The sequence below is a fragment of the Falco biarmicus genome, chromosome 10, assembly GCF_023638135.1.
Source record: "Falco biarmicus isolate bFalBia1 chromosome 10, bFalBia1.pri, whole genome shotgun sequence".
NCBI lineage: Eukaryota > Metazoa > Chordata > Aves > Falconiformes > Falconidae > Falco > Falco biarmicus.
Genome location: NC_079297.1, coordinates 8390585 through 8416445, shown reverse-complemented (window position 1 = coordinate 8416445; position 25861 = coordinate 8390585). Strand labels below are relative to the sequence as shown.

The following is a 25861-nucleotide window of genomic DNA, read 5'->3' as shown; positions in this document are numbered from 1 at the left end:
GGTTTGCAAACCACCAAGTGGGAGGAGAAGAGTGCAGGCGAATGGGACAGAGGAAACTTGGTGCTTGGTAGTTACCTATATTCCTCCACCTTTTCCTTTAGCATGCTATCTGCTTTAAGAAAGTCAGCTAAAACAATTCCAAATGGTGTTATTCTGCAGCACGTATAAAGCATGCACAAGTTTTGTACACCTACAAGTTTTGTACACCCAAATCTGGGTCAGGGCAGAAGCAGTTTTAGAGATGCCTGTAGCCTGCTGGTGTGTAGCCATCCCAGAACACAGCTCCGCATCAGCCTGGCTGCTACTGGCCATGGGGCTGTGGCAGCACGGAGCTGCATCGGGGAACACCTCTGCCCATCGCAGGCTTCCAGGCAGTGCTGCTGAGGCTGTCCCAGCTCGGCTGAGGATGGCAGAAGGGGTTTTGGCATTTCCTAAGAGCTGGGATGCACGTTCCCAGTGAACCGGCTGTCCTCCCCGGCTCCCTGGTAGGTCGCAGCATACACAAACACTGCGCTCTATGGAAGTTGGACAGAGGCTTGGTCTTCAGCAGTGATTTCCAGCTTGCTGAGATCCAAATGTAATTAAGATGAGTCAGACAGTTATTTCCAGGCTAAAATTTGTCCTTCCTCGTCCTGAAAAAGCCTTGAGAACCACTGGTCTGTGGGATGTCAGGTACAAAGCTCTCTATTAATACACTGAAGTCTGGAGATGTAGGTTAAATCTGGAATTTTGATGACTTGGGATGCATTAGGAGTGAAAGTTGGGGATTGAATAGGAATAAACAACATCCAAGGCAAAGTTGAAATTAATTTTCTTTTGACTGTTGTAGGAATGTTTTTGATGATTGCTATTTACTCTTAAGCCTTTGAGGTTACAGATCTGTGTTTGTGATAAATCCAATTATGAATTCATCAAAATTTTGAGAATTTAGGGAAAGGAATTAATCATACAGCCATGTGAAAGAAATTAGCAGCTTCTGTGAAAATAATCTGAATGTATATTCTTAATTGGCAGTATCTTAGCCCAGCTGTTTTTATATATTTGAAGGGAACAATGAGTCATAAGGTTGTTTTAAATAGATTTCCAAAAATGCCTCTCAAATGGCACAGTAAAGTTACAAATACTGAATTATCTGTATTTTTAACAAGAGAAAAAACTCTGTCATGACTGGCAGAAAGGGTTCAGCTGAGCTTGTCCTTGTTAGAAAAGTTGCTCCCCATTTCTACAGACACCTGTCTGAAAGGTTTAATGCTTGTATTTTCCCACCAAATATTCTTCATGTGCTGAGGGGATTCGTACAGCTCTCACCGTGGCCAAGAGCTGGTGGGTTTTTGGCTTTCTAAAGGTTGCACAGCAGTAAAACGGTGCTGGGACCAGGTCACAGAAAGCACAGCCTTGCCTGTGTGTGAGTGGAGGGCCGGGACTGAACATATAGGATAATAATTCCTTATTTTTGGCTCGGCAGCCAATGGTGTTTGGTGAAGGGAAGACACAAGTGCTCAGGGTCTCTTGGGAGCAGGCTGTTTGTCAAAGAAAGTTAAAATCCAGCCAAGGCAGCTGTTAAGTAGATGAGCGGCATCCTCTAGAGGCCTTTCCAGTTGGGGTGGATGAATCTGGAGGAGTTTGAGTGCAGGTCATGAACTCGCAGTTCACCAGACCCAAACTGCTGCCCACCTGGTCTGGTCACAGGGAAGCTCATGATATCTTCCAGCTGTCTGCGTTACAGAGAACAGTTCTCACATCTTCACTTTCTTCGGCTCCTGACGCTTGTTAGCAAACAGTTGGAATGGGCTTGTAGGGATGGTGACTGGGATTCTCCGAAGCTTTTCTGACCATGCAAATGGCTGTTTTAATGGGATGAGAAGAAAGTAGGTTGAGAGATGGTGCTATCTGGTTTTCTGGCTGGGGAAAGAGAGAATAACTTGCCAAAGTCATGCTCCAAGTTTGTGGCCAAGAACAGTAAAGACCTTAGAAATCCTTGATCACATACATGTCTCTCTGGATTCTGCCCTACCTTTTCTTTCCTTGCCTTTTATAATCAAACTCAGCCTGCAACACGGGGCCCTGCTCCTCAGACGTTCAGGCCTCTGCAAAACATGTTTGCAAAGAGCCCAGGCTGCAGTAGTCCATTCCTGCTCGCAAATGTGGCTTTGTGATTGCCCCTCTTGTGTGCACAAGGCTCAGTGCCTGCACATGGAGATGGTGCTTTTGTTGCCAAACGTTCTGTTCCAGGCCCAGCCTAGTCCCTGTTCTGTAGGAGGCAGTGGGCTTTTGTAGCTGATGTTGGTTTTGTCTTTTTTTTTTTATTATTTTTTTTCCCCTGAAGGAATTCAGTGTTATTCAGTGGAATCCTCTCTGCAGGTGGAATTTTTGGGCTCCAGGGTGGTAGTGTGCCTGCACTTGAAAATTTGGCCATTTATTTGGAAAAAGGCATGGGCAAGTTCCAGCTCATTCATCCAAGCTGTCCTTTCTCAAGGACAAGGAGTAAGGCCAGCACAGCTGAAACGCTGCAGCCAGCTCCTGAATGTTTCCAAATAAAATGCCTTGAGTAAGTTTATTTTTCCCTCTCAAACCTAAATTTAGCACCCTGGAGAAGCTGCTTTGGCAGTCAACGGATGGTAACGATGACAAGATCGATCTGTGGACAGTTCTGGGAAGATTTGGAAAGTCCTGGTAAAATGGAGTTGGTTTCATTCATGTCTGCAATTTGTCCACAGCCCAAAGGTCTGCTCATGAACTTCCAATGGTTGAAAGACAAGACATTGATAGCTGCCTCGTTTATGGAGGACAACAGATGATCCTGACAGGGCAGAATTTCACAGCAGAGTCCAAGGTGGTGTTCACAGAAAAAACATCAGGTAAGGCATTTTTTTTCTAACTTTCCCTGATAGGATAAGACAGATCTGTAGTGCTGTTGTGTCTCGTCTCATCCTAAGATTTGTGCTCGTGAGTAACTCTACTCGACTGAGTAATCCCATTCAAGTTCATGTAAGTAAAACCAAATCACTTGATTAACCATGTGAGTAAAATTAGACTCGGGTACAAATATTTGTGTTATTGATTCACAAAAATACAGACACTGGGAATCAGGAACAGGATGTGTTGTCAAAGAAACAGGATCACCATTACATTTTCCTCTGTGCTTGTTTGATCTCATGTTCAGTGAACGCTATTGTAGAAATCATAATGGAAATGAAGATTTTATTGAACTACGGGCAAAGACTGTGTTGTCTCCGCTTTAGAAGTCTGTGGGGGAAAATGTATACGGTGTGTATTTTTTATATCAAAGTAAAATTATTTTTATACACATACTGAAATACAGGAATACATCACTTGATCTTCCGTATTTTTTCAGGTCTTTTTATATAGGCTGAGAGTGTAGCAAACCAAATCAGATTCAATTCAAAGAGAAAAGCCCCGTTACAGCCCAGTGCTACCTTTTTTCCATTAGAACTGCTTCTTTTAAAAGTTTTTTCTGACAAAGTTTTCAGGTGATTTTGCTAGCTCTTGAGCAACGATGAAGGGGGAATGGGTGGCAGATTGTAGATTCTCTCTCTCTTCGTCTTGTCTGCTCACTTGCTCTACTTGCACAGAGCTAGTACAAGACGGTCCCAAGTCCTGACTATTATTGGATGAATATAAATAAATAACAGGAAGAAAGAAGGTTACTGAGAGTTATTTAGATGCCTAGCATCACCTTTACTGACTTTCCTGAGCTTTCTGTGTTGTGTTTTCATAATGGCATGCTATAATAAACATCACTTGATTTCTAACTCAAAGAATACCTGACTGCAGAAAATATGCTTGTGATCTAACCGTTAGGGTGGGCAGCAGAAATCCAGGTTTTCTTGTTTACAGGAGGAAATGAAAAAAAAATGCATTCTGCTGTAGTTACCTGTTTCTTCAGAGCTGAATTGTTTCTTTCCTACTATCATATGCATGCAGGCATTTCATCTCACTTCACTAAACAGTATGTGTATTTTATTGGATTTTCTAAAGCTTTTGCAAAGGGACATTTGTTTCTTTGTAAATTGTCTGGACTTGTTTAACTTACCCTTCATTAGGCTTGATTTTTGCATTCGAAATACTGTGCTCTGGAAGGATCATAATGTTGTCTGGGGATCAAAAAAAGCACTTTGCAAATATGAAGGGCCAGACTCTGCCATCCTTTACTCCTGTTGATTTCAATAAGACAAAGGACTCGCTCTGCAGTACGAAAATGCGTCAGCCTGTTTTATGTAAACTTTGTGTTCCCTTTGTGCTGTTAAGAAAACACATTGCTCCTAAGTTTTCTGTTGATAAACTAGGGTAGAGGCAGCTTAAGCCATATATCCAGTGACTTGCAAGGGATTTAAGAAATTACATTGCCCAAGTGAACAGTGTGTGCATGGTTTATGGGGCAATGTCTTTGGCAAAGAGTAAGAATAGAGCCAAAAATTAATGTATGTGGGCATCAGCTGGTGATGGAGGGGGGAGAGAGCATGCTGTGCATCCCAATTTCTTCCCACACCACCAGCAAGCCATGCTATTTTACAGCAAGAATGAAAGGCTCTGGGCCTCTGAACTGCGAATGTTCAGATGAGCCTGTGCAGTCCGAGCAATTTTCTTGGCACCCTGTATTTCCTTTTAAGCCCATGTATTAATTCCTTCCCACTGTGCTGCCACTGTTCCGTCGATGTCAGCGAATCGTGAAGGTGCATGGGAACATGCTTGGCAGCCCACAATGGTACCTGTCCCAAGAATGTTTTGCAGTAACTAAAGGAGATGATACACTAAAAGGAGGTAGCTCTTAATGCCATTTCGAGGAAACATCCAAAATGCCCTGCCCCTGTTTCCATATAAGAGCAGAGAAGGCTCTGGCTGGAATAGATGTTAGAAAGTAAAAAGAACAACAACATTTTCCACACTAAATCTAAAGCTTTTCTTCACTGCTGGGAAAACTGCATGGGTTTTTTTCTTCTTTTTTTTACCTCCTGGTAGCGGAGAGGCATTACTTATCCCAGCGGCAGTGCCCAGGCTGGAGCAGGGATTTGCATGCTGGTGTTCCATATCCTGCCTCCTCCGCCGCCCCTCAGCCTCTGCAGGCAGTCTCAGTCTGCTGGACTTTGAATAAATGTTTGGCAGAAGGGGATTTTAGAGGATGGGAGGCCCAGAATCAGATGGGAGGTCTGAATTGGAAGCCTGTGTAGTTTGCAGTGGGTTATCTGGAGGTCTCTGCTCCGTGCTGAAGGCGAGCTAGTTCTCTCTGTACCTATGCGGTGTTTTATGATACAGTGATGCCTCTTACAGATATGCCCTGAAGTGCTTTTAAGTGAAGATTGCTTTCTTTGATAGGTATATCCTAAGGTGAGGAAGGTTAAGAAGCTGAGCTAGATATGCAGATCACGCAGAGGCTGATCAGACTCTGGCCGATGAATCTGGCAGCAGATTGAGAATTAAGCTTTTGTGCTTGGGTTGTCAGATGTTAACGAGTGTCTCACCTTGTCTGAAAATTGGGATCTTATGCACCTGTGACTTTCATTTTCCCTCATTATACACTGTAGACAGTTTTAATTATTACTACCATGGCTGTGTTTAGTTGTCATTGTATTAGGCTGCATGAACACAGAACAAAAAGGCCCGGTTCTGCAGCCCGATTTATTAATTAGAAATGTCACTGGGTGGAAGGAGGAGGTGGATCCTGCACTTGCCTCGGGGAGCTCACTCGCTGCAGATCTGATCTGCACAGCACCTTGCAAAAAGCACTGATAAGCTGCTCTGAAGCAAGGTAAGCCACAATAAACATCCCAGTGGGTGGATAGCACATCGCTGGCATGACCCCGTTGCTGTTGCGCCCTCTTCCACAGCATGATGCTGCCCTGGCAAGCCTGTGAAAGAATCGCACTTTTGTGAAGGCAGGAAGATGCACTCAGCTCACAGGAGAAACATGGTTTTCTTTGAGTTTCATTTTGACAGCTCACAAGCCTTGTCTGGGATAGCAAGTGGTACTTGGATTTCCCACTTTTGTCACCAGTTTTGCCTCTAGTTGCCATCTAGTGATGACAAGGGTGAGAGCAGTAGTGTAGATAACCATCTAATAGCTTTTGGCATGCTGTACTCCATAGAGCTCCTTGACTTGGCTTGTTTTGTCCAGTGTTTAAGATGAGAGTAGCAAGACTGTTTTTTTCCCCCCAAATCTTTGTGCAGGTATCTTTGTACAGTGAGATATTCTCCTGTCAATTGTTTCATAGACTCCAAAGCCTGGGTGCACCTTGACTCTGGGGTCTGGATCAGTGTCTGCAATGAAGCAAGTGCTGAGAAGGTGGCAGTCAGCGTGCCTTACCAAACTGAAGAAACTGCTGTTGGGGCTCACAATTGTAAATTAGGTTTTATCCCTCAGGCAGACACCCAAAACCTATTTCAGTTTCCTCTGGATCTTGTAGGCGATTCTTCACTCACTACTAGCAAAGCAGAGAAATGTAGAACTGTTCATATTGGTGACCAAAATGCAACACACTTCTAAGAACAATAATGAACGGTTTTTATTTCCCTGTTGCACAGCACTACAGATATGTATATTTTCCCCTTGAAATACCCGGAAAATAAAGGATATTTCCCACATTATGCTAGGATGTCATTATGAAAATAACTGCCTTGTGTTACATGAACTACAGACTGTGGCAGTGAGCTGGCCGATGAGAGGTCTGTCAAAGTCTCTCATTTTAGGCTTGCGACAGGAAATGGCAGCAGGAAGCGAACTCAGGGGGCTGGAGCTCCGTGCTCTGGGTGTGAGCGAGGGGATAAAGTAATTTGAAATGCTGATGCATACATAGCATTCATTTTCTTAATGATAAGGTTTACCAACGTGTGAGCATTACAGTTTTGAGTACTTTTTAAGGTTATCTCTTCCGGATGAAAGATTGTAATCTGTAGCTGCTGTAAGCCAGGGGAATTCAGAAGTCGGTACAGTCAGTCCGGCACACAAAAGCAGAGTTTGGCTGAAGGAGTTTTAAGATCTGAACTTAAAGGCACATAACTGAGCCCAGCTAAATCAAAATAGGTCAGGGGAAGCAACTAGATCAGATTGCACAGTTGAAATGTTTGAAGTGCGTGTATTCTTTTAATTTTGATCTGGCAGAGAGAGCTTAAAAGGCAGTCTTATGGCTATCATGGATTTGGAATATGCTAAAGGTCAAGGGTGTCAGTGTTTGCTTGGGGCCCAGATCTTACGATGCAGTTAAAAAAAGAAAAGGTTTGGAATTCCCCCTTTTATTTGTTTTAATTGTCATGTAATAATTTGCAAGTCAGATGTTGTTGGTTGCATTGTGTTTACTCCCATTTGTGTACTGGTTACTGCTGCTCTGCTGTGAGTGATAGAGGAGTTTCATGTTTCTTTAGGAGAAAAGTGCAAACGGACCGTGCTTTCTCCTGCCAAACTCTTATGGTGGCCACATGGACACCATGAATCATCGCTAGGACAATGTGGGTGGTGGAGGAACAACCCAAACAGAAAGCGTACATTTTTGGAGTAGATCCACCATAAATCTTTCAATTTGGCCATGCAGTGTAAAGAGAAGAGGTGGTGCTCTCTGTGCCCTTTGAACCGATGCAGCTGTCAAGGCCCCTGAAGCAAGGATACTCAAAGTCCATTTGACAAAAATAAATCTTTCCAGCTCTAGATTCAAGTAGTGGAGTTCTAGTTTCTTTTTCCCTTGAGTTTCTGCATGTCTGTCATCTTGGTGATCTTTTTGTGACAGTGGTTTCTTAGGACGCCAGTAACTAGAGCAGGTGGGCTCGAACATACTTGGATGACTATTGGTTTCAGGAGAGCTCACCACAGGGCAGGATCAGATCGGGACCATTGTGTTCAGTGTGTCAGTGGCGAGTTGAGGCTTTCGTCTGCATGGTGCCCAAAATGCCATGTCTGAATGGAGGCACTTGCCTCTGTACCCTAGAAATGAACCACAGAGCTTGTGCCACTGACAGGATACCAAGACCCACAAGTCTTTCTTCTTTCCTCCCTCTTGTTCCATCTTGTACCTCCTCTGGCTCCATCCTGCACCCCCTTTGGCATACCTGGCAGCTTTACTAAAACATCTGAAATATGATTCACAGAGTTTGTTGCTTCAGGTACCGCAGTAGCATTCATGCCTTCATGCACGGCAGGAGCAGTATCACTCTGCTTGGGATGTGCACCAAGTGTCCAGCCTGTGCCCATCCTCTTTGAGGTTGGTGGCTCTCTGCTTCTCGGATGTATATGTATGTGCTGCTGTCTGTCAGGGATCACTGTGGGAGATGGGCTTTCATTGTGCATCCAGCTGTGCTAACTGCAGTGGCTTGTGTGCTCAGAAGCACCCATGGCCACGTGTACCTGTTTTATCCCAATATCTTTGTTTACATCTTATGCAATGGCAAGCCTATCACTGGAATAACAATAATGTTAATAACTAGTCTGATGATAGCTGTACTGCTTTACAGAGTCTCCCTGATTTCTAGCCCTTCTCTACATTTCTTATTTAACTCTGGGCAAATAATTTCTTTGAAACATATTACTTTCACTTTTGGAAGCAAACAAGCAGGCTCTAGAGTCAATTCTGCTTTCAAACTTGCACTTTTCAGTATCCCACTGCATCACAAACTAGCAAATAAGCACAGCAGTGTTTTCTGGTTTTGGAATTTCCACTTTCTAGAAAAAATTGTGTTTTATAAAGCACAGTAAGTTGGACCCAGTGATGTTATCAGTCTTCCTGTACCTCCCCCTGCCAAAGTTAAAAAGAAATCACAGCTCCCTAGAAAGGTTTTATATTCACAACCTATAGCTGGCAATAATGATGATTTGTTAATTATACATTTAGAGTTAAAAGGCACAATAGATTTAAAAAATATGGAAAATTAAGAATTTATAGTTTCTTACATCACTCCCTCTGGCCTGCAGCTGCATCAAGAACTCAATACTTCTGGGTGTTTGGGCATGGGACCCGCTTATGAAAAGTAGCCAAAGAGTTCAGTGAAATGGGGTAAATTCTTTGTTACTGGGGTGTGGGAGTCCTCAGCAATCAGTTCTGGAGCAATGAATATACGCTGCCAGGTGACAATGGGAAGAGTGGGGCAGCCTAGACAAGCAAGAAGTTAAAAGGAGTGATGTTTTACTTTGAGCTGAAGCTCCTGGTGGGGCTGAGTCCACAGTAAGTGTTGCCCCAGACCCATGAATCCCAAGGCATGTTCTGGCTGACATTTTATGATAAGTAAAGCCACTATTGCAAGTGCCTCTTCTATACAGTAGATGCCTTTTACAGCCCATATGTGTTGTAATTGTGTAAGTTGATATATATCTGCTCAAAATTGGCCAAATGACTTGAAACAATCTTCTGGCCAGGACAATTCACTATAGAAAACTATAATGGAACAGCATTATGGCAGGTACAATGTGACTAGAAGGTGGCTTGTGTATTGGTTTTGATGATAGTGAGGAGCCAGGACTGAGTATCATGGTCCTCTGCGAGAGTTGTGACGGGAAATTGTAAGACTGTCTACAGCAATATTCCCCTTCTGTATTGTGTCAAGTCTGAAATTTCTAACTGTGCCCCAAACAGGGAACTAAATGCTTGTTTGTGGTCTGACAGTTTCATGAATGATCAAAAAACTCCTGGGGAATGCAGAAAACAGCGAAATATTTTCAACAATTATCTCTTTGAACTTAGTGATGGAAAATTAATGATGCAATTTTCTCAGGCAAATTTAAGATAAAAAAGATACCAAATTTTTTTTTTTGCAAAGCTGTCAGTTTTTTCCTGGATCCATTCGAAAGGGATGTTTGCTATTTGACCTCAGTAAACAACTTCAAATATTTAATGCAAGCTCCAAGCCCCAGTTCTCTCACTGAATTTCTAAATCAGTGAACTGAAATAGAGGGTTTAAGTTAGGGAGAATGGAGAAGAACGGGATGTGTCTTAGAACTAGGATCATAACTTAGTCACAGATGCAATCCACTGCTGAACATGCATTACAACATAGGTTTTTAAGACATCTTAACCTGAGACAAAAGCCCAGTATCTGGGGAAAAGAACCCAAACTATAATTTCGTTTTTTTTAAAGGGAAAGGCTAAGGAAAAAGCACAAATATCTGGGAATAGTTACAGGGTTAGCAAAACTGAGAATGCTACTGTAGTCTTAAGTGATTCAATTTATTTGCAGCATGTGAGGTTCTACAGAGAGTATATAAAATAAATTTGCTATCTTGCTATTTTCTTGATACTTTAGAAAAAGCATTTTCTCTGCTCCATGCGGTCTGTGGCTGAAGTTCTGCATTTGAAGCTGGATGCATATCTTCTCCACTAAAACTGCAGAGCGATGGGATGAACCAGGGGAATAAATTAATCTGTTGGAGGCCCACCTGATTTTTGCATTAGCTAAAGGTGATCACCTTCCAGGTTAATCTCCCCTGCTCATGCCTTGCAGTGCACCAAAGTAAGGTGGCAGCAAAGTGGAGCGCAGGGCCTGCTTGGTAGTTCTCTCTGCAAAAAGATGTCAGAACTGGGGAGGATCAGGGAGGTTTTGTTCTCTTTGAGTTCTGTTTTGTTTGTTCTTTCTAAGCAAAAGAGGAAGACGTCTCAGCAAATCCTACAATTTGTGAACTCTGAAGAGTAACAAGTATTAATCAGGAGGATTAGAGTTTGCATTTTCTGTTGTGCAAATTAGAAAGCTCAGGGTAAATGGGACACCTTCTGCTTTTCCTTGCTATGATAGCTGCTGAAAGCTGAGCAAATCTTTCTGCACACAGGTTTTGCCCCCTGGCTGGAATGTGCTGCCTAGCCCAGGTGTTCTTGTAATCCCAAGGGGCAATTGTCAGATGTTAAACTGGGGATCCCAGAAAAACACTGCAAAACAGGAAAAAATCTAAGGATCACACACACAAAAATGCAGAAGAGTGTGGCTGCAGAAACGGAGTTGCCATAGCTGTTAGAGACTCAGCGAGACAGGGTGGAATCCAGTGTTTTGGAAGGTTTCCCCGTATGACACAAGATTTTGGAATTTTACAGCTGGTAAATCCTTATTAACACAGGCAGCCACTACTGGCCTGCATTCCCTGGCTCGCTGTTTACTATGGGGGCGCCTAGTGGAAGTATGCCTGGTCCTGATTATTCAGCTTTGAATCTTAATTGTTTAAAAAGAATATTAAAAATAATAATAATTATTGGAATAAACAAAAGGCAAAGAGACAAGCTCCCATCACCTGTTGACAGAAAATTGATCATGTAGAAAGCTGGCATGGGGAGTGGAATTCCCTATTCTCCCACTTAGTCATCGCATCCTGGTGTGACTCATTTTATTACATGGAGGTTCCCAGTGGTTTTATTTTGAGAGAAGTTTTTGTTTAATAATTTACACACACACACACACACACAGACACACAAACACACATATAATCTTAAAAAACCAACAAATCTATTTTGATGAACTGGCATAAGGAATCATTTGGCAGAGCTCTGGAATGACAGACTGCCCCTGCTGCTTCACTACTCAACTACTGTATGTTTATTATTTTAGTGTGAATTGAATTTCTCAACAATAGATGGGGAGAAATCTTTTCTAGACTTGTTCTCACTGTGCAAAATGTCAGATTTGGGGCTGGGCAGGATGGCGGATGACTAATCCATTGGCCTTTTACCTCCCAGACCTTGACTTGTATCTTTGGCCTTGGTGACTCAAACTTATGTCCTCAGTGAAATGAAGGCACTGGTCTCAACTCATCATAAACAGAGCTTCGTTAACTGCAGTGGCAAGCCTTGCTTCAGAAAGAAAAAGAAATCCATGGAGATCAAGCTTAGTGAAAAATCCAATAGCTCTACTTTTCAGAGTTTTAAATTCATTCACGCTGTGTTTGCTTTAAAGTTTGAAAACTATTCTGAAGTAAAAGCTTAGAAGGCGACTACTGCTTGAGACCAGATGCTGGGCAACGTTGCACTGACATGAAGCAGAATAACTTCCCAGCTGAAATCAGAATTCATCCCTGAAAAGAGCAGCAGAGACTTTGTGTGAGCATTTCCCTACCCGTAAGGTTTCTGCATCCCAGCAGTGGTGTCTGTTCTGCTGGAAAGCATTTGTTGTTTACTTTGTTCTTGGGATGATTCTAAACAACTTTGGCCATTTTCCAGAGATGCCTGTCATCTACTGATAAAAGCTGACAGAGGTAATTGTTGTGCTTTTTTGGAAAACCTTCCAAGAAACACAGTGAATAAGGAGAATTCGTTGCAAGCCTAAAGCGAACTCTGCAGAAATGTGAGTTGGAGCAGCTGTCCCACTAGCTAGCAGGCTCGGTTTCTTTGAGGAACTAGCATGGTTTGCTGCCTGGGAAAAAGGTAACAGGTTGTTCGTTAAGTAATTTGTGTAATGCTTGACTGAAAAAGCAATGTACATTTTCAAGCATAAAATCACATGCAGGCACAGAATCACATACAGAATCGGCACAATAGTATACTTAGTCTTCAGCTGGAGAGGACTGCAAAGAAAATTTCCTGAACCTCTCAGTCCATCAGTCATGCTTGTTCAAATAAAGTAGTAAGTTTGTTTCTCTGCTAGTTACTGACCCCAAAGTCATGAGTAAGGGATCGTGAATAATGTGTAAAGGCTGTAACTGGTTCAGAAAACCTTTAATTGGCTAATTAAAAAAAGCCCTATAAGGGGCTGCAGAGAATCACCCAAAATGTTCCTAATGCAGGCTGACGTTTTGATTTTCCCCAAAGTTTGAAGCAAGACTTTTGGTATGATCACAGTTTGAGTTAGAGAGGGTAGAATTACTTTCTTCCAACAACTCATTCATTCCTCCAAAGAGTGCTGACACAATCAGATCTCTCATCAGGGTTTAATGCTAAGTCTCATAGCCCTGAAGCAGCACAAAAATCTGTTTTCTGAACATTTCACTGACCTGTGGTGTTAAAAACTTGCCAACTAAGACAAACCATTAAATGAGCAGGGAACCACAACAGTAAAAATATTGCATGAGGCAGCCATGGCCGGTAAGACCTCAGGGTCTAAATCCAAAAATATTTTATCATCTTTAGTGGAACTACTGCTCTTTTCGGAGGCATAGATTGAATTCCCCATAGTGGAGGTAGAGTTCGAGACACACCACACACGCGGATCTGGCACCAGGTTCCTGTGTGATCTACACATGTACTGGGACATCCTTGCTGTGCTCTGGGTGGCGTGCACAGCTGTCAGGACAGCCCAGTGCTGAATGCCACTTACAGAGTGCACGTTCTCTGTGTCTGTGTGCTCACACTCTTACAGTACTTAGCAAAACCGATACTGTTGCTCTTTTGTAGTTTCTTACCTCTCCACTGTCAAAGCAGGTTTAATTATATGCGATAATCAGCTATCTGTACTTGTAGACTTTAAGTTATTAGTCAAGATGGGGCTTAATCTTCTCAGTTTGTCATCAGGGAGGGGACCAGTCATTTGTCCCGTTTGTGGCATGGCAGACTTACAGGGTAATTAAGGACAGAAGGGACCTCGGGAGGCTGTTGAACACAGCTTCCTGCTCAAAGCAGAATGCATCTGTAATGTTTAGGCACCGTCTGGGTTGCAACACTGGCACTGGAGAATACTTCAGCATACCCAGGTCGTGACATGTGTTTTGTACTGGGGGCTGTGCTCTGCTGTCATATCAGCTTTATGATTTTTAGCACATCCTTACAACAAAAATCCCATTTTTGCTGATGACTTTCTTCAAACATCCACTTTAATTTCCTCCTAAAAAAATTTCTCATTTATGCACATTCTAAAGATGATGTGTTGACAGTTTGGTCAAGTTTTCTCTGTTCAAAATTTCCTTGAATTGTCCTACAGATGGGCCTTAGACTTCTCAGTTTATTCCTCCTGCTCTCCATTAACTCTCTGAGTGTGCACAATCAAAAGATTTCTTTTCATTACCAGCAAAAAGGATAGCTTAAAGTAGAGAGAGGTTTCTGAATGCAGTTGTATTTTTCATTTTATTCATAGCCTCTGTCATCCTTCTGCCAAAAGCTCACCGTAATGTGCGTATCCAGAGGGGTTAAAGGAAAAGCAAATATTGATTGTCTCAAGCTAAAGTGAAGCAGTGAGACAGATGGAGTCACATCATGATATTTAAGCAGAAAGGTCAGGGAGTGAGCCGCAGAGTGGTTATATTCAACAGGGCATCGGTGCTTAAAGAACAGGGATTGCTGCTGCTGACAGATCTGTTAGAAACCTGTTTAGCTGCTATGAGCATGAATATATCCAAACAGGAGCATCTATTATCATTAGCATGATAACCCCAGATGAATTTATTTCTTGTTTGGTTGGGCTTCTTCTCGTCCTTACTCTTAATCCCCACAGACTTTGGATTCAGCCTAAACATCATTTGATTTTTATGGTTGGCTTCATTAGCTTTTAGTGCAGTTTCAGTGGCTTGGTTACTAAATCAAATCCGCTGTGATTGTGGTTGCATGTGCTTCACAGGCCTCTTGAATGCAGCAAATGACTCGGAGGCCCGTTTCTCCTTTATTTTATGCATTTTGGACCAACAAACCCTTTTAATTTCTACCTTCTTTGTGAAGTTAGTGCTGTTGTATCTGCACAGACTGTTTGAATTTAGCAGTACAGAAAGAAAGATGAAAACATTCTGCCTGGAGGAAAACCAATGTCAACTATTCCTGCTTGGCTGTCCTTGTTGTCAGGACATCTTCATATTGCATTGCTTAGACAGTTCCCAATGTGTGTCTCTGTTGGAGCTCTTATTTTATGACATATTTTGTTGTTTCCTTTTTCCCTCCTCTTTTCCTCAGAGAACTGTAAAAATTTACCTTTTGAGGGTTTTTTGAGGGGTGTGGAGAGGTTCCTTAATGCATGCTATGATGGTTTCTTTTCACAAAGATCACCTGGAAGAGGAATCCCCTCATGAAGTATTTGCTGCCTTGTTGTCACACAACACATTTAGTATTTCCTGGATTAAACCCCCAGTATTTGCTGGCTTCCCGCTTCCCTGCGACATTTACTATCTCAACCAGGGTGGAGAGTTAGCTGTGTTAACAGTGCTATAGATCTAACCTGCAACAGCCCAGAGCAGCGGCCGAAGTGAATGCTTATTGTTAAATAATGAAGTATTTTCCATTCCTTTGCACTGTGGCCCGTTGGGCTGTGAGGGCCGAGCAGCGAAGGGGGCGAGAGCCTTGCCGGCTCTAGTTACAGAGCTTGCTTAGGCCACCTCTGCTCCAGCAGCCCGTCACTAATCCACGTGTTCCTGTAGAAAAGACAACTGACTCACTGTGGGGAACTTGAAACACTTAAAAAAAACACCCCCAAACCCCCCCCGAAAAAACCCCAATCCAACAACAACAAAAACAAAACCAAAAAACAAACAAACAAAAAAACCACCCCAAAACAAACAAACAAACAAACAAAAAAACAAAAACAAAAAAAACAAAGAGGGAAAAAGTCAGAGTTATGTGGCATTTTCTCCTTGCACCAGAACGCTGCGGCAGTAGCTGTGTGAGGTGCTGGAGGCCTGGGCGCTCTCTCCCCTCTCACCGCTGTGAGACTTTTCCTCACAGGTAACCGATGGCCGAACTTCTAGCTGCTCCTCAGTTGCCTCCGCTTTCCCAGCGGGAAGGATGGGGGATGAGGAGGCCCAGCCAGCGCTGTGCCCTGCTCCTGCCCCACCACAAGCTGCACACCCTGCCCAAACACCCTGGGGAGCCGGCCCATCCTCAGTGGCCTCAGGGAAACCCCCTCTTCTCCCTTGTCAGTGTTTAGGGCCTGAAGTGGCAGAGGTGCCTCAGGTGCTGGGGCAGGCAGGGGGGACCCCTGGGCTGAAGGGCCGCGGTGCTGGGGCAGGCAGGGCCTCCGGGGGCTGGGGTCCCTCAGCCAGGGGCTGCCCGGAGAGCCCAGCACATCTGTCAGCTCATCCTCTGCGCCCAGCAGAGAACAAAGAGGAAAACAACAGAAAAAATGCAAAATGCATTTAAAACTACTCTTTCATTTCCCTTTTCGCCAGAAGCAGAAGTACTTAAATAACAAGAGGACAAAAGCAGCTCTTGCAGAATTTCCAAGAATTGGGAAAAAGAAACAGTCCTGTGAGAAGGGCTGGTTTTAGGAGCCTTCCACCCCTGTTGGGCCAGACCCAGGCGTGCAGCCTGGGGAACCCCCGCCGGAGCGCCCCGGCGCTGCCTCCCCCCCAAAGCAAACACCAGCCTAGCGGCTGCAGGATTTTCAATCACGTCGATTTGTTTGGATACGTGTCCCCTATTCATTTTAAAATCAAAATCAAGCTTTCGGAAAGGTATGAGGCAATTTTTTTCCCCCCATCAGTATTTTTCTTCTGCAAATTGCTTGGCTAAAAGGCTCAGCAGAATAGAAGAATCAAAGGGATAGAGATTAAAATCTAACAAAAAAAAAAAACAAAACCAAAACCAACAAACCAGTAATAAGGAAGGCATTGCTAAAAGATGTTTCTGGGAAGTGTGGGTGACAGTAGATTAAAGAAACATTTGTAGCCAGATGAAGCACCCAGCCGGTGTACAAATGTCCTGTCACTACCAATGGACTCTTATAACACCGGGGTTACTTTGGTGGTATTCCATACAAGGGGATCAAATTTTATTTTCCTCTATAAATACAATTTTGTGTAACTCAGAACGGAGGCGAGCTGCATGGATGTAATTAAGAGCAGAAACGCTTCCAGTGGTTCAGAGGCAGAGGCTGTTGCACGTGCAATGAGGTGCTTTTACACCGAGTACGGTGACTATTTAGTGCTTTACAGTGACTTTGTGACTGCTGGTGGCACTCTGTCACAGCCCACAGTGGTGCTGGTGCTGAGGTGTGGATCTGCTGTCTGAGAGGTTGGGCTTGTTCCTAGATTGGAGGAGATGTATTGCTAAATATCACGTGCTGAGGTTTCATATTGCACGTATTAAGAAACAAGTATAAATAGTGAGAGGGCATGCGTAACAGAAATTGTGCACTCTATATACCTGGTTTCCCAATTATGTTAAGAATCTGTCCCTGTTGAACTACTTCTAGAAAAACCTACGCGCCTGTGAGAATTCAGAGCATCTGCCAGTTTCGCTGTGCAGCACCTCTAAGTATCCGCCCCAAAGTGGCTCAGTTTGCTTGCTTCCATCTCCGTGCACCCCATACGAGATCTGATTTTTAGCTAGTCCTTTCACCACCTCCTCGCCCATTCCACCACTTAACCACACTGGTGGGGAGCCATGTGGTCTTAGCTTAAAATAGCGGAAAGTTTGCTGAGCTGCTGACCAAATGTGACCATTGACAAGTTCTCTGACCTTCTGATGCTCTCCGTCAGTCAAGCTGACTGAAATCAAGTCTGTTAAAAAAGCAGATGTTGCACCTGTGCTAAATATTTCATTCCTCAGTTTGGCTAATTTCTACATTAACGTTTAATTTTAATATGTATGTAAGCTTTTTCCTGGCGAGAGAAGTGTTCAGTGATGTGTTCGAATTAAATTCTGTTGTTTTGGTTAGGACTGGGAAGGTGCTTAAAATTAAGTCCATTTTGAGAGCTTTGCTAACTTGATGCTCTTAATTTGTCTCCTTTTTTTGAGTCAAGCTTTATGATTTAAAAAAAAATACGGTGAGGTTAATGTTGTGATATTCTTCTAGATGGGCAGCAGATCTGGGAAATGGAGGCAACAGTGGACAAAGATAAAAGCCAGCCTGTAAGTATGCAAAACATTGGATGTCCTCTCCTTGAGCTTCTCAGACAGCAAGTTGTATTCAAGGGGTAGTTTTCAAAGAGCGTCTCAAAAGTAGAAAGAGCAGCTATCTTACTGCTGTGATGAACAAATGTCAAATGCTTCAGCAGTAAATGTGTTGCAAAAAGAAACTATTCATTTAGCAGTAACCCACAGCAAATTGAATAACTGCTAGATTTTCTGTTCTTGCAGAAGACTATTGTATCAGCCCAGTCCTCTGCAGGATGCTGGCTGTCCTGACTTCCTTTCGCCTGTATGGAAGTCTTGGGTGCTCTGTGCTTTGCAGGGCAGGATTTGTACTAAAGTGTTTAAAATGAGCATTGATCTTTCAAGGGAATGAGCCTCTTTGTTCACATTGCTTAATGGGACCTTACTGTAGTTGTTCAGTGCATTTAGGAGCTAGCACTTACATTGCCATGGGCCATGCCTGCCCTTGCGGAAGAGAACGGGGGAATTGCTGTTAATTTCCATGGAAGCAGGATCCAGTTGTGTATAAGTAAAAGGCCTATAGAATAATCAAGTTTATTCCAACAAAAAGAGAGAATTCTGCAATACATACTCATTTGCCAAGCACAGTGTGATTGACAGGGCTGCTGTATTTATCACAGTTTTGTGTGTTTTATTTGTAGCCGAGACTTTTCTCTCCAAGTTCAAGACAACATCAAATGCAAGAGAGGCTAGAGTACACAGAAACCAGCTTCCTAGTACCAAAAATCTTCTAGTCTTTCACCGTCTGCCCTTTTTTCCCTTTCTTCTTTTCATACTCTTTTTTATAGGATAAACAGGAAGATTTCTCTTCCTTTATGCCTGGATGCGTAACATGGGAGATGCAAGCAAAAATCTCTGGTCAGCCTCAGTTACTAATTCTAAATTGTCACCTTTTGTTGTTTCAGAGCATGCTTTTTGTAGAAATACCGGAGTACCGTAACAAGCACATTCGCACAGCTGTGAAGGTGAATTTCTACGTCATCAATGGGAAAAGAAAAAGAAGCCAACCCCAGCATTTTACCTATCACCCAGGTAATTCTCAAGGACGGAGCAAGTTGTTGCCTAGTTCTCATGAGCAAGATTTTACTTTCTGCTAAGTTGTTTTCTTGCTGTTATATGAGGATCTAAATTTTACTAATTTAATTCAGCTGAGTGCAGCTGAGCACTGAACAACTGTTTGGTTTAAAGGATGCATGTGATTTATGATGGGGAATTTCCATAAATTTAAGGGGACAGTTGTCTTGGTAACAGGCTGATGCTGCCCCATTCACTTGAGGGAAGTTTGCCAACAGCCAGCCTTAGTGGGAACAGACTCAGTCTGTGACATGATGTGACCCTGTGAAAACCATGAGCATTGCCTTCCCCAGCTGACATGTACGACAGTAAGATAACATCAGGTCTGGGAAAGTAACAAGGGCTTGGTATGGAGGAAGACATGCAATATATATTCTTCAGAATGAGACTGGTTGAGAAAAATATGAATGCTTTTCTGATGTCCTCCCTCTTGGGAACTGGTGAGCCATGCCACAATAAATGCAATAGGATTACTAATGAGATTCCCAGAATTTCTCAGCTTTGTCTGGGAGAAAAATATTGTGAGAAAATCAGTGTATTGTGTTTGCAGAAACCAGAAAGCATAAACCAACAGTACCATATTTTATGCAAACTTCAAATGGTGTCTTAATTTGACTAGTTTCTAAGGACAGGCAAACGTTAACTCTGATTCTTATTTTGGTCTCCTCCAGCCTGAAAATTTCTGGTCCTCTACTTGAATTTATGAACTGTGTAGGGTATCACCAACGTGAACAGTTGTATACTTGCTAAATTGTTCTGCCGTGGAATAGTATTAAATACAATGTTATCTCAATATGATCCCTAAAATAGACCACTTCAGTAAAGGAATCCTTACTCTTCCAGAAAACAACCCTGTTGCATGACCATTATATGGGTTTTTTTGTATGATATTTCTGTACTGAGTTTTGGGGAAGATTTGACAAAAAAAAAAAATCATTAGAAATATGAGAATTTGTCTGTAGAAGACCACCATTTATCCAGACCAAGATTTACACAACTCTTACTAAATCGTGGTCTTTTAAATGATGGTATCAGAAATGTTGTCAGCTCTCAGTGGTGAGGAAGTTATGTGCAGCAAAGGAACTAAAAAGAAAATTTAGAACAGTTCATCTCTGCCTTTGGTCACTAGTTAAGTGTTTAACAGAAAAATGAGGAGTTGTATGTGTCATAGGATTTCTATTTATTCAGTCTTCCTTTGCAATGGAAGTACTACATGAAGCACCTGTCTATGGCTTCTTCTTTTGCTTATGTTCCAGAATGACCCTTAAATGAATTAACATATGAGTGAAAGTATTCAGTTTTACAGTTTTGAAAAATCTGTGGTTAAGTAGTTCGTTAAAGATTTTCAAGAGCCTCTTAGTACAGAGCGCATTCAAGAGAGACTGCCATGATTGCATATATGTGATTTATTAAATTCCGTGCCTGCGAGATATGAGCTTGCACACGCAAATCTTGTAAATGGCTTAAATCTCTTATTACTTCAAGGAAAACCTCTCTGTTTCTTATCAGCTTGTTACGAATAATGTCCTTTGCATGCTTTATTCTAGTACCATCAATCAAAACAGAGCCCATTGATGACTATGATCCAGCCTTAATCTGCAATACAGTACACAGTGGTCTGGGAACAGTAACACAGCCTTACTATTCACAGCATACAATGGTCACCGAATCCCCTTCCTGTCTTGTGGCCACTATGGCTCCTTGCCAGCAGTTGCGCTCAGGCCTTTCTTCTCCTGATTCTCGATACCATCAGCAGAATCCAGCCGCTGTAATATACCAAAGAAGCAAGAGCCTTAGCCCGAGCCAACTGGGCTACCAGCAATCCAATTTGATGGCTACTCCAGTTGCTATTTCAGATGCCCATAGGTCAGTGCTGGTGCACGCTGGTTCTCCAGGCCAAACTTCTGCAGTGCTCCACCACTCTCCAGGCAACCAGCAGTCTTCTCCAGTGATTCACTATTCTCCAACCAATCAGCAACTGAGGTGTGGAAGTCACCAAGAATTTCAGCACATCATGTGCTGTGAAAATTTTACATCCAATGTTGCAAGATCCAGCCAGCCCCAGGTCGGTCAAGCACAAAGGTTAAGTCCAAGTTCATACCCTACAGTGATTCAGCAGCAGACAGCCTCTGGCCAGCGAGCAGCAAAAAATGGACCACCAGTTAGCGACCAGAAAGAAGTGTTACCAGCTGGAGTCACTATAAAACAGGAACAAAATCTGGACCAAGCGTATCTGGATGATGGTAAGCACTGTTCTTCTCTCCTATGGGCGGGTTTGTTGGAGGGAGGGGGGAAGTTTAGGACTTATAAATCCCACCTGTTCCTCAGCGCAAAACCAGCGTGGCCTCATTTTGATGGGTGTGGATATTTGCTGTTTGCTCATGCTGCATTTTGGTCTTTCATCAACTGCATTTTTGGTAAATGGCGAAGCACTTTGGCAACTGAGCAAAAACATAGTGTTCTGCAGAAACCCTCTGTCTTGCTTTGTGCCGTGGCGTGAGCTGTCAGGTTTCAAGCTGTTGCCATTTTGTTTCCATTTGCCAAAGGTTAGTTTGGAAAATGGAGAATCTGAAACAAAATGCACTTTTAAATTATTTTTTTATTATTCATATCAGGGCACAGTCCACTTTGTAAAATGCTTTTGTACATTTTGTACCAAAAAAAGCACCCATTGAACAGTCTATCAAGGCCTGTAATGAATGGGGTAGTGCTGCAGGCGAAACTATTGCAGATGTTCTAGATGAACAGTAGGACATTGATAAGTAAAACAATGATGTTTCTTTGTTGTGAGCCAGCAGATTTAGCCTTTAGAAATGAATACAAGTTAGCGTAAAGCTTTCTTTGAACATATCCTGCTTATTCTTAGGTAGGCAGCTATTGGCAATCTGGTTGATCGGTTCTTTTATTAAAGTATGTTCTTTGCAAGAGGAAATCAATGCAAAGTTAATAGTGCAGCTGGACGCTGCATTCAAACAGGCCAGTAGCAAACCCGACATTGATTTTAGTGGGAGCAGAGTGAGGTTGCTGGATATATTGCTGCAGATCTATGCATGAAGTACAGACGTGATTTTCACATATATTCACAGCTGCTGTCCTCTTAGTCTAGGCAATTGCATGCATGGTTTGATCTTGTGAATGTGCATTGTTATGTGCTTTGTAAGCACCCAGTAGTTTGGGTTTTTACTGTAGTTACTCACCTAGAGTTGTGAAATTGCGCTTGTGAAAGTTTACTTTCTTCATCTTGGGTACCGAGTGCTCTGTGGCTGTATCATGTACAGTCTTCATTGCTGTTTTTGTGGGCAGAGTAGAGTTTGGATGGTTTTGTCTGTTAGTCTGTGTTTGAAATGTGGTTGCTACAGCTTTGGTGCCATTTGGTGACGGTACAATCTGGAGAGTTTTTACTGGTCCCCTTGTCTGAAGAGGAATTTTGAATTGGGTTTTAGAAGTGAATTTGATTTAGGAGATTTGCTGGATCTGCAAGAAAATGACTAAGTAAAATCCACTGCCCATTCAGGGAGTGGGGCACGATAACAAAGCAAGATAATATTTCTAATAGCAAAATTGAACACTGTGTTTTAAGGTACTTTAAATATGAGGAGCTGAGAGATTCTTCCACGTTTCTAAAAATACTGGGTACAAACCTTGTAAAAGAACTAAAAAAGAAAGAATCTTGAAATAAAACCTATCAAACTTCAGAGCTGAGCCAAAGTCCACTTAAATGAATTCCCCAAATGGACTGCAAAATTAATTTCACTGGGTTTTGAATCAGGCCAGTAGCATCTAACTATGGTACAGCTCACAGGGGATGCACTCGACCTCTGTGCTAAGAGGAGCCATTAGGCAGAATAACAGCAAGTTAATAATGAAATTCCAGGCTTCTGCTTGGCTGACTGGATCACCTTGAATTGATTTCAAGTAGAGATTATCAATTATGCCACCCAAGTCAGGCCAGGCAAGACTGGTCACATGCAGTCTCTTTACTGACCTCAGTGAGTTTACATTAGCTAGGAGTGTGACTTGGAGAGTTGTGATTTACTTCAGCACTTTGCAAACAATTTTCATTCTGAAATGTTCAGGACTTGAATTGAAAAGCCACTTTGTTTGCTGCTGGGGAAAAGTGACTCAGAACATAACAAAAGCCATATTTTTCCTGACTAGAAAGTTTATTTTTGTGCTTTATAGTATTAAAAGAAAGCAAACCCAAAGGATTATGGAGGCTTTACTGTCAAATCCCTTTTATCCAGAAGGCTCTTCTGAGCTGAAGTGAGCTGTTAGGTCTTGCTGTGATTTTTCACGGCTAGATACAGAGATGATGGTTCCCCAGCCAGGCTTGGCATGAGTGCACTGCACTGCTGCTGGTACACAGACTCTTAGGCAATCACTGTTTCAGTGTCTCTCACTTCCCTTCGCTCTTCTTCCCTTCCCCCATCTTCCTCCTCCTTCTTCTTTGTTCTTCTTTCTCTGCATTTCTGCTGACAGTCCAGCTTTCATCCCTTCTATGGTTGTGACCTCCTCTTGTCAATTCTTGTCCTCTGCCTTCGTGGTTAATGCACAGCTTTGGTGTTCTGGACTTTGCTTCTATTCTGAGCTTTGCCACGAACTTCTTGAGTGACCTGGGACAAGCCCCACTCTGTCGGTTCCTCATTCCTGAAGCTGTTGCCTCTCAGAGTGGGTATGCTGTCCCAGTCTTTGAGCTCTCCTGGAAGGGACCAGAGGAGAACATCTCATAGCTAACAGAATTGCTCTTTCTGTGTACCCCTTCCAGCTTCCTGCTGCCACTGGTGGCAGGACCCTTCATTATTTTCTTATCTTCCCCACTGTAAAAGAAAGGATTTGTCCTTCTTCCTGAGGCCATGGTTTGTTCTTTGCTCAGAGCTTTCACTGCTCCACAGGGCACATAATACTGGTGACTTAACACACTTAACCTGCTTACCTCCTACCTTGTAAAGACAGGAGCTGGTTCCACCTCCATAGGATTACAGTCAAATGTGTGACCGTAGCTTACAAAGCTGTAAGCTCTCGAGGTTGAATAGCACCAGCAGTGTAGCCAAAGCAGCATGGACCTTAAGGCAGGTGATGGCAAGTATTTACCTATCTTCTTGGGTTGGTTTTGCCACGTGTGAGGACCTCCTTGTGCAGTAGCTGCACAAAGGGTACCATCCATCTTGGCTACCTCAATGGTAACTTTTGCGTATCTGTGGCTCATTTCTGACTGTACTGCAGATACAGAGACATGCCATGTGCTTTCTTGGAAGGAGACGTTTGCCCTTATTCTCCTTTTGCTGATGCTACCTCAGAGCCAGAGGTGCCTAGCCTAGGCTGTGCAGCCCCCTTGCAACTTCTCAACTTTCCCCTCCCAGACAGAATTAGAGAATTTAGGGTTACTGGAAGGAAGGCTCTAGCTATCAAGTCATAGAAGTTGGATTTGGAAATGCAGCCATTAGGGAGACTGATGCAGGTTAGACAATGCCACACATATGTATACCTTTATATATATATATATATTCCTCCATATACCTCCATATTTCCCTGTAAAAAAAAAAAATATCTATACCTTTTTGATATCAAATAGTGTAAAGATGAATACCCAGAGGAAGGGACCATTCTTGAAAAAATGGCAGAGAAACCTTTGTTACACATCTCTGTCTCAGCGATTCATTACTGTTGGAAGTAATTTGGGAGTGAAGATAAGCCATGTTTGGGATCCTTCAGGATGCATCAGGTGACCAGGCTAATGCTGGCAAGCAGTGATAAGCTTCAAATGCAAGTGAAAGCCATAGGATGAGAGAATGCTTAGCATGTTTCAGCTGGTGCCTCGTCCTAATATTATTCATAACCAAAACCACCCTCAGTAGTAAAAGTTACACAACCAACCAGAGAAATATGTTGACAAACAGAGCTCAGTTCTTCCAGGACCTTCAGAGCAATCAGATTAGCTCTTTAAAGCACAAACCCAGTTAAAAACTTAGTTTTTGCAGCACCGTCCAAAATCCCTTGGTAGGGCAGGATGGAGAGAGAGGGTGACCTAGGGCTGGGGGCACTGGTCATGCCCTGGGCTGCCCACGCTCGTGCTGCAGAGCCAGAGGTTCCTGTGTAGCCTGGGGAAGCCACTGAGCTACCGTGTGCCACAGTTCCCCATCTGGGACACAGAGATACAAGGCTCTTTCCATAGACAAATAATGGACATGTAACTGTTGTCTTGGATGTTATCAACTTGCCTGCCTTAGATTTAGTTCTTCTTTTCGGTTAAGCGGTCATGTTGTGTGTTTTTTACTTCACAAACAAAAATGATTGTCATTATTCAAATAGTAACTCTCTAACCACATCTGACAGTCAGAACTGTCTGCTTGATACAGCAACTCTAAATTATTTTTGGTGCACCAGTAATCTTTGATGGGGAGGAGAAAAGCAAGGCAGATGCTTGTGTAGTGGTTTATCAGACTGCCGATCAGCAGAGATGTTTTATAGTGAACTCATGTATTTCACAGAAAATTTCAGACACGGCAGATACTTCTTTAGAAAATGGATCTGCAGGGTGTGCAATGGGCTGCTTGTAAATCACCCAGCACTTTCAATCACCTTTGCTACAAACAGTGGGTTAATTTGTGCAGTTTTATTCCCCACCACAAGAACCATTGCCCTAACCATGGGTGTCAGCCGAGACCCTTAGTAGTGTGTTAGATCCCTAGATTTTCTTTCTGTGTTTTTCATTCAATAACAAGAAAATCCGCAGTCTGTCCTCACAGTGGCATGAAATGAAATTCAAATCCCTTCTTTCTTCTGTGTTCAAAAAGAAACTTTCTTTTCTGACCAGCATTTTTCTCCTTAGGCCGGTAGCTGTTAGGCACAAGCCCGAGCATGGTGTACCTCCAGGAAACCCTGGGTCTCCTGGGGACCCGAGAAGCAAAGCTACTGTGTCAGCCCTGAGTAAGCAGCAGTCAGGGACTGTGCTCTTTCCTGCCAGCTTTGGTCTCTCACCGCAGTGTGCAGCCCACTCTGCATCCATGCTGGTCCTGCGTGCTCCTCGGGGAGAGCAACGTGCGTGTGTGGATGAAAGGAGAGGGTCAGTACAGCCAGGAGGAAAG

General features: G+C 43.0%; 1 protein-coding gene across 5 annotated transcripts in view; it reads left to right on the top strand.

Annotated features, from left to right (window-relative positions):
• The window catches only part of NFATC2 (nuclear factor of activated T cells 2), a 102173-nt gene that overhangs the window by 47258 nt on the left and 29054 nt on the right, over positions 1-25861 (top strand). For all 5 annotated transcript variants that reach the window (XM_056354331.1, XM_056354329.1, XM_056354327.1 and 2 more), the window contains exons 6-9: positions 2718-2858; positions 17623-17678; positions 18608-18734; positions 20324-21019. In XM_056354331.1, coding sequence (XP_056210306.1) covers positions 2718-2858; positions 17623-17678; positions 18608-18734; positions 20324-21019 — 1020 coding nt within the window. The remainder of the gene's footprint in view (positions 1-2717; positions 2859-17622; positions 17679-18607; positions 18735-20323; positions 21020-25861) is intronic.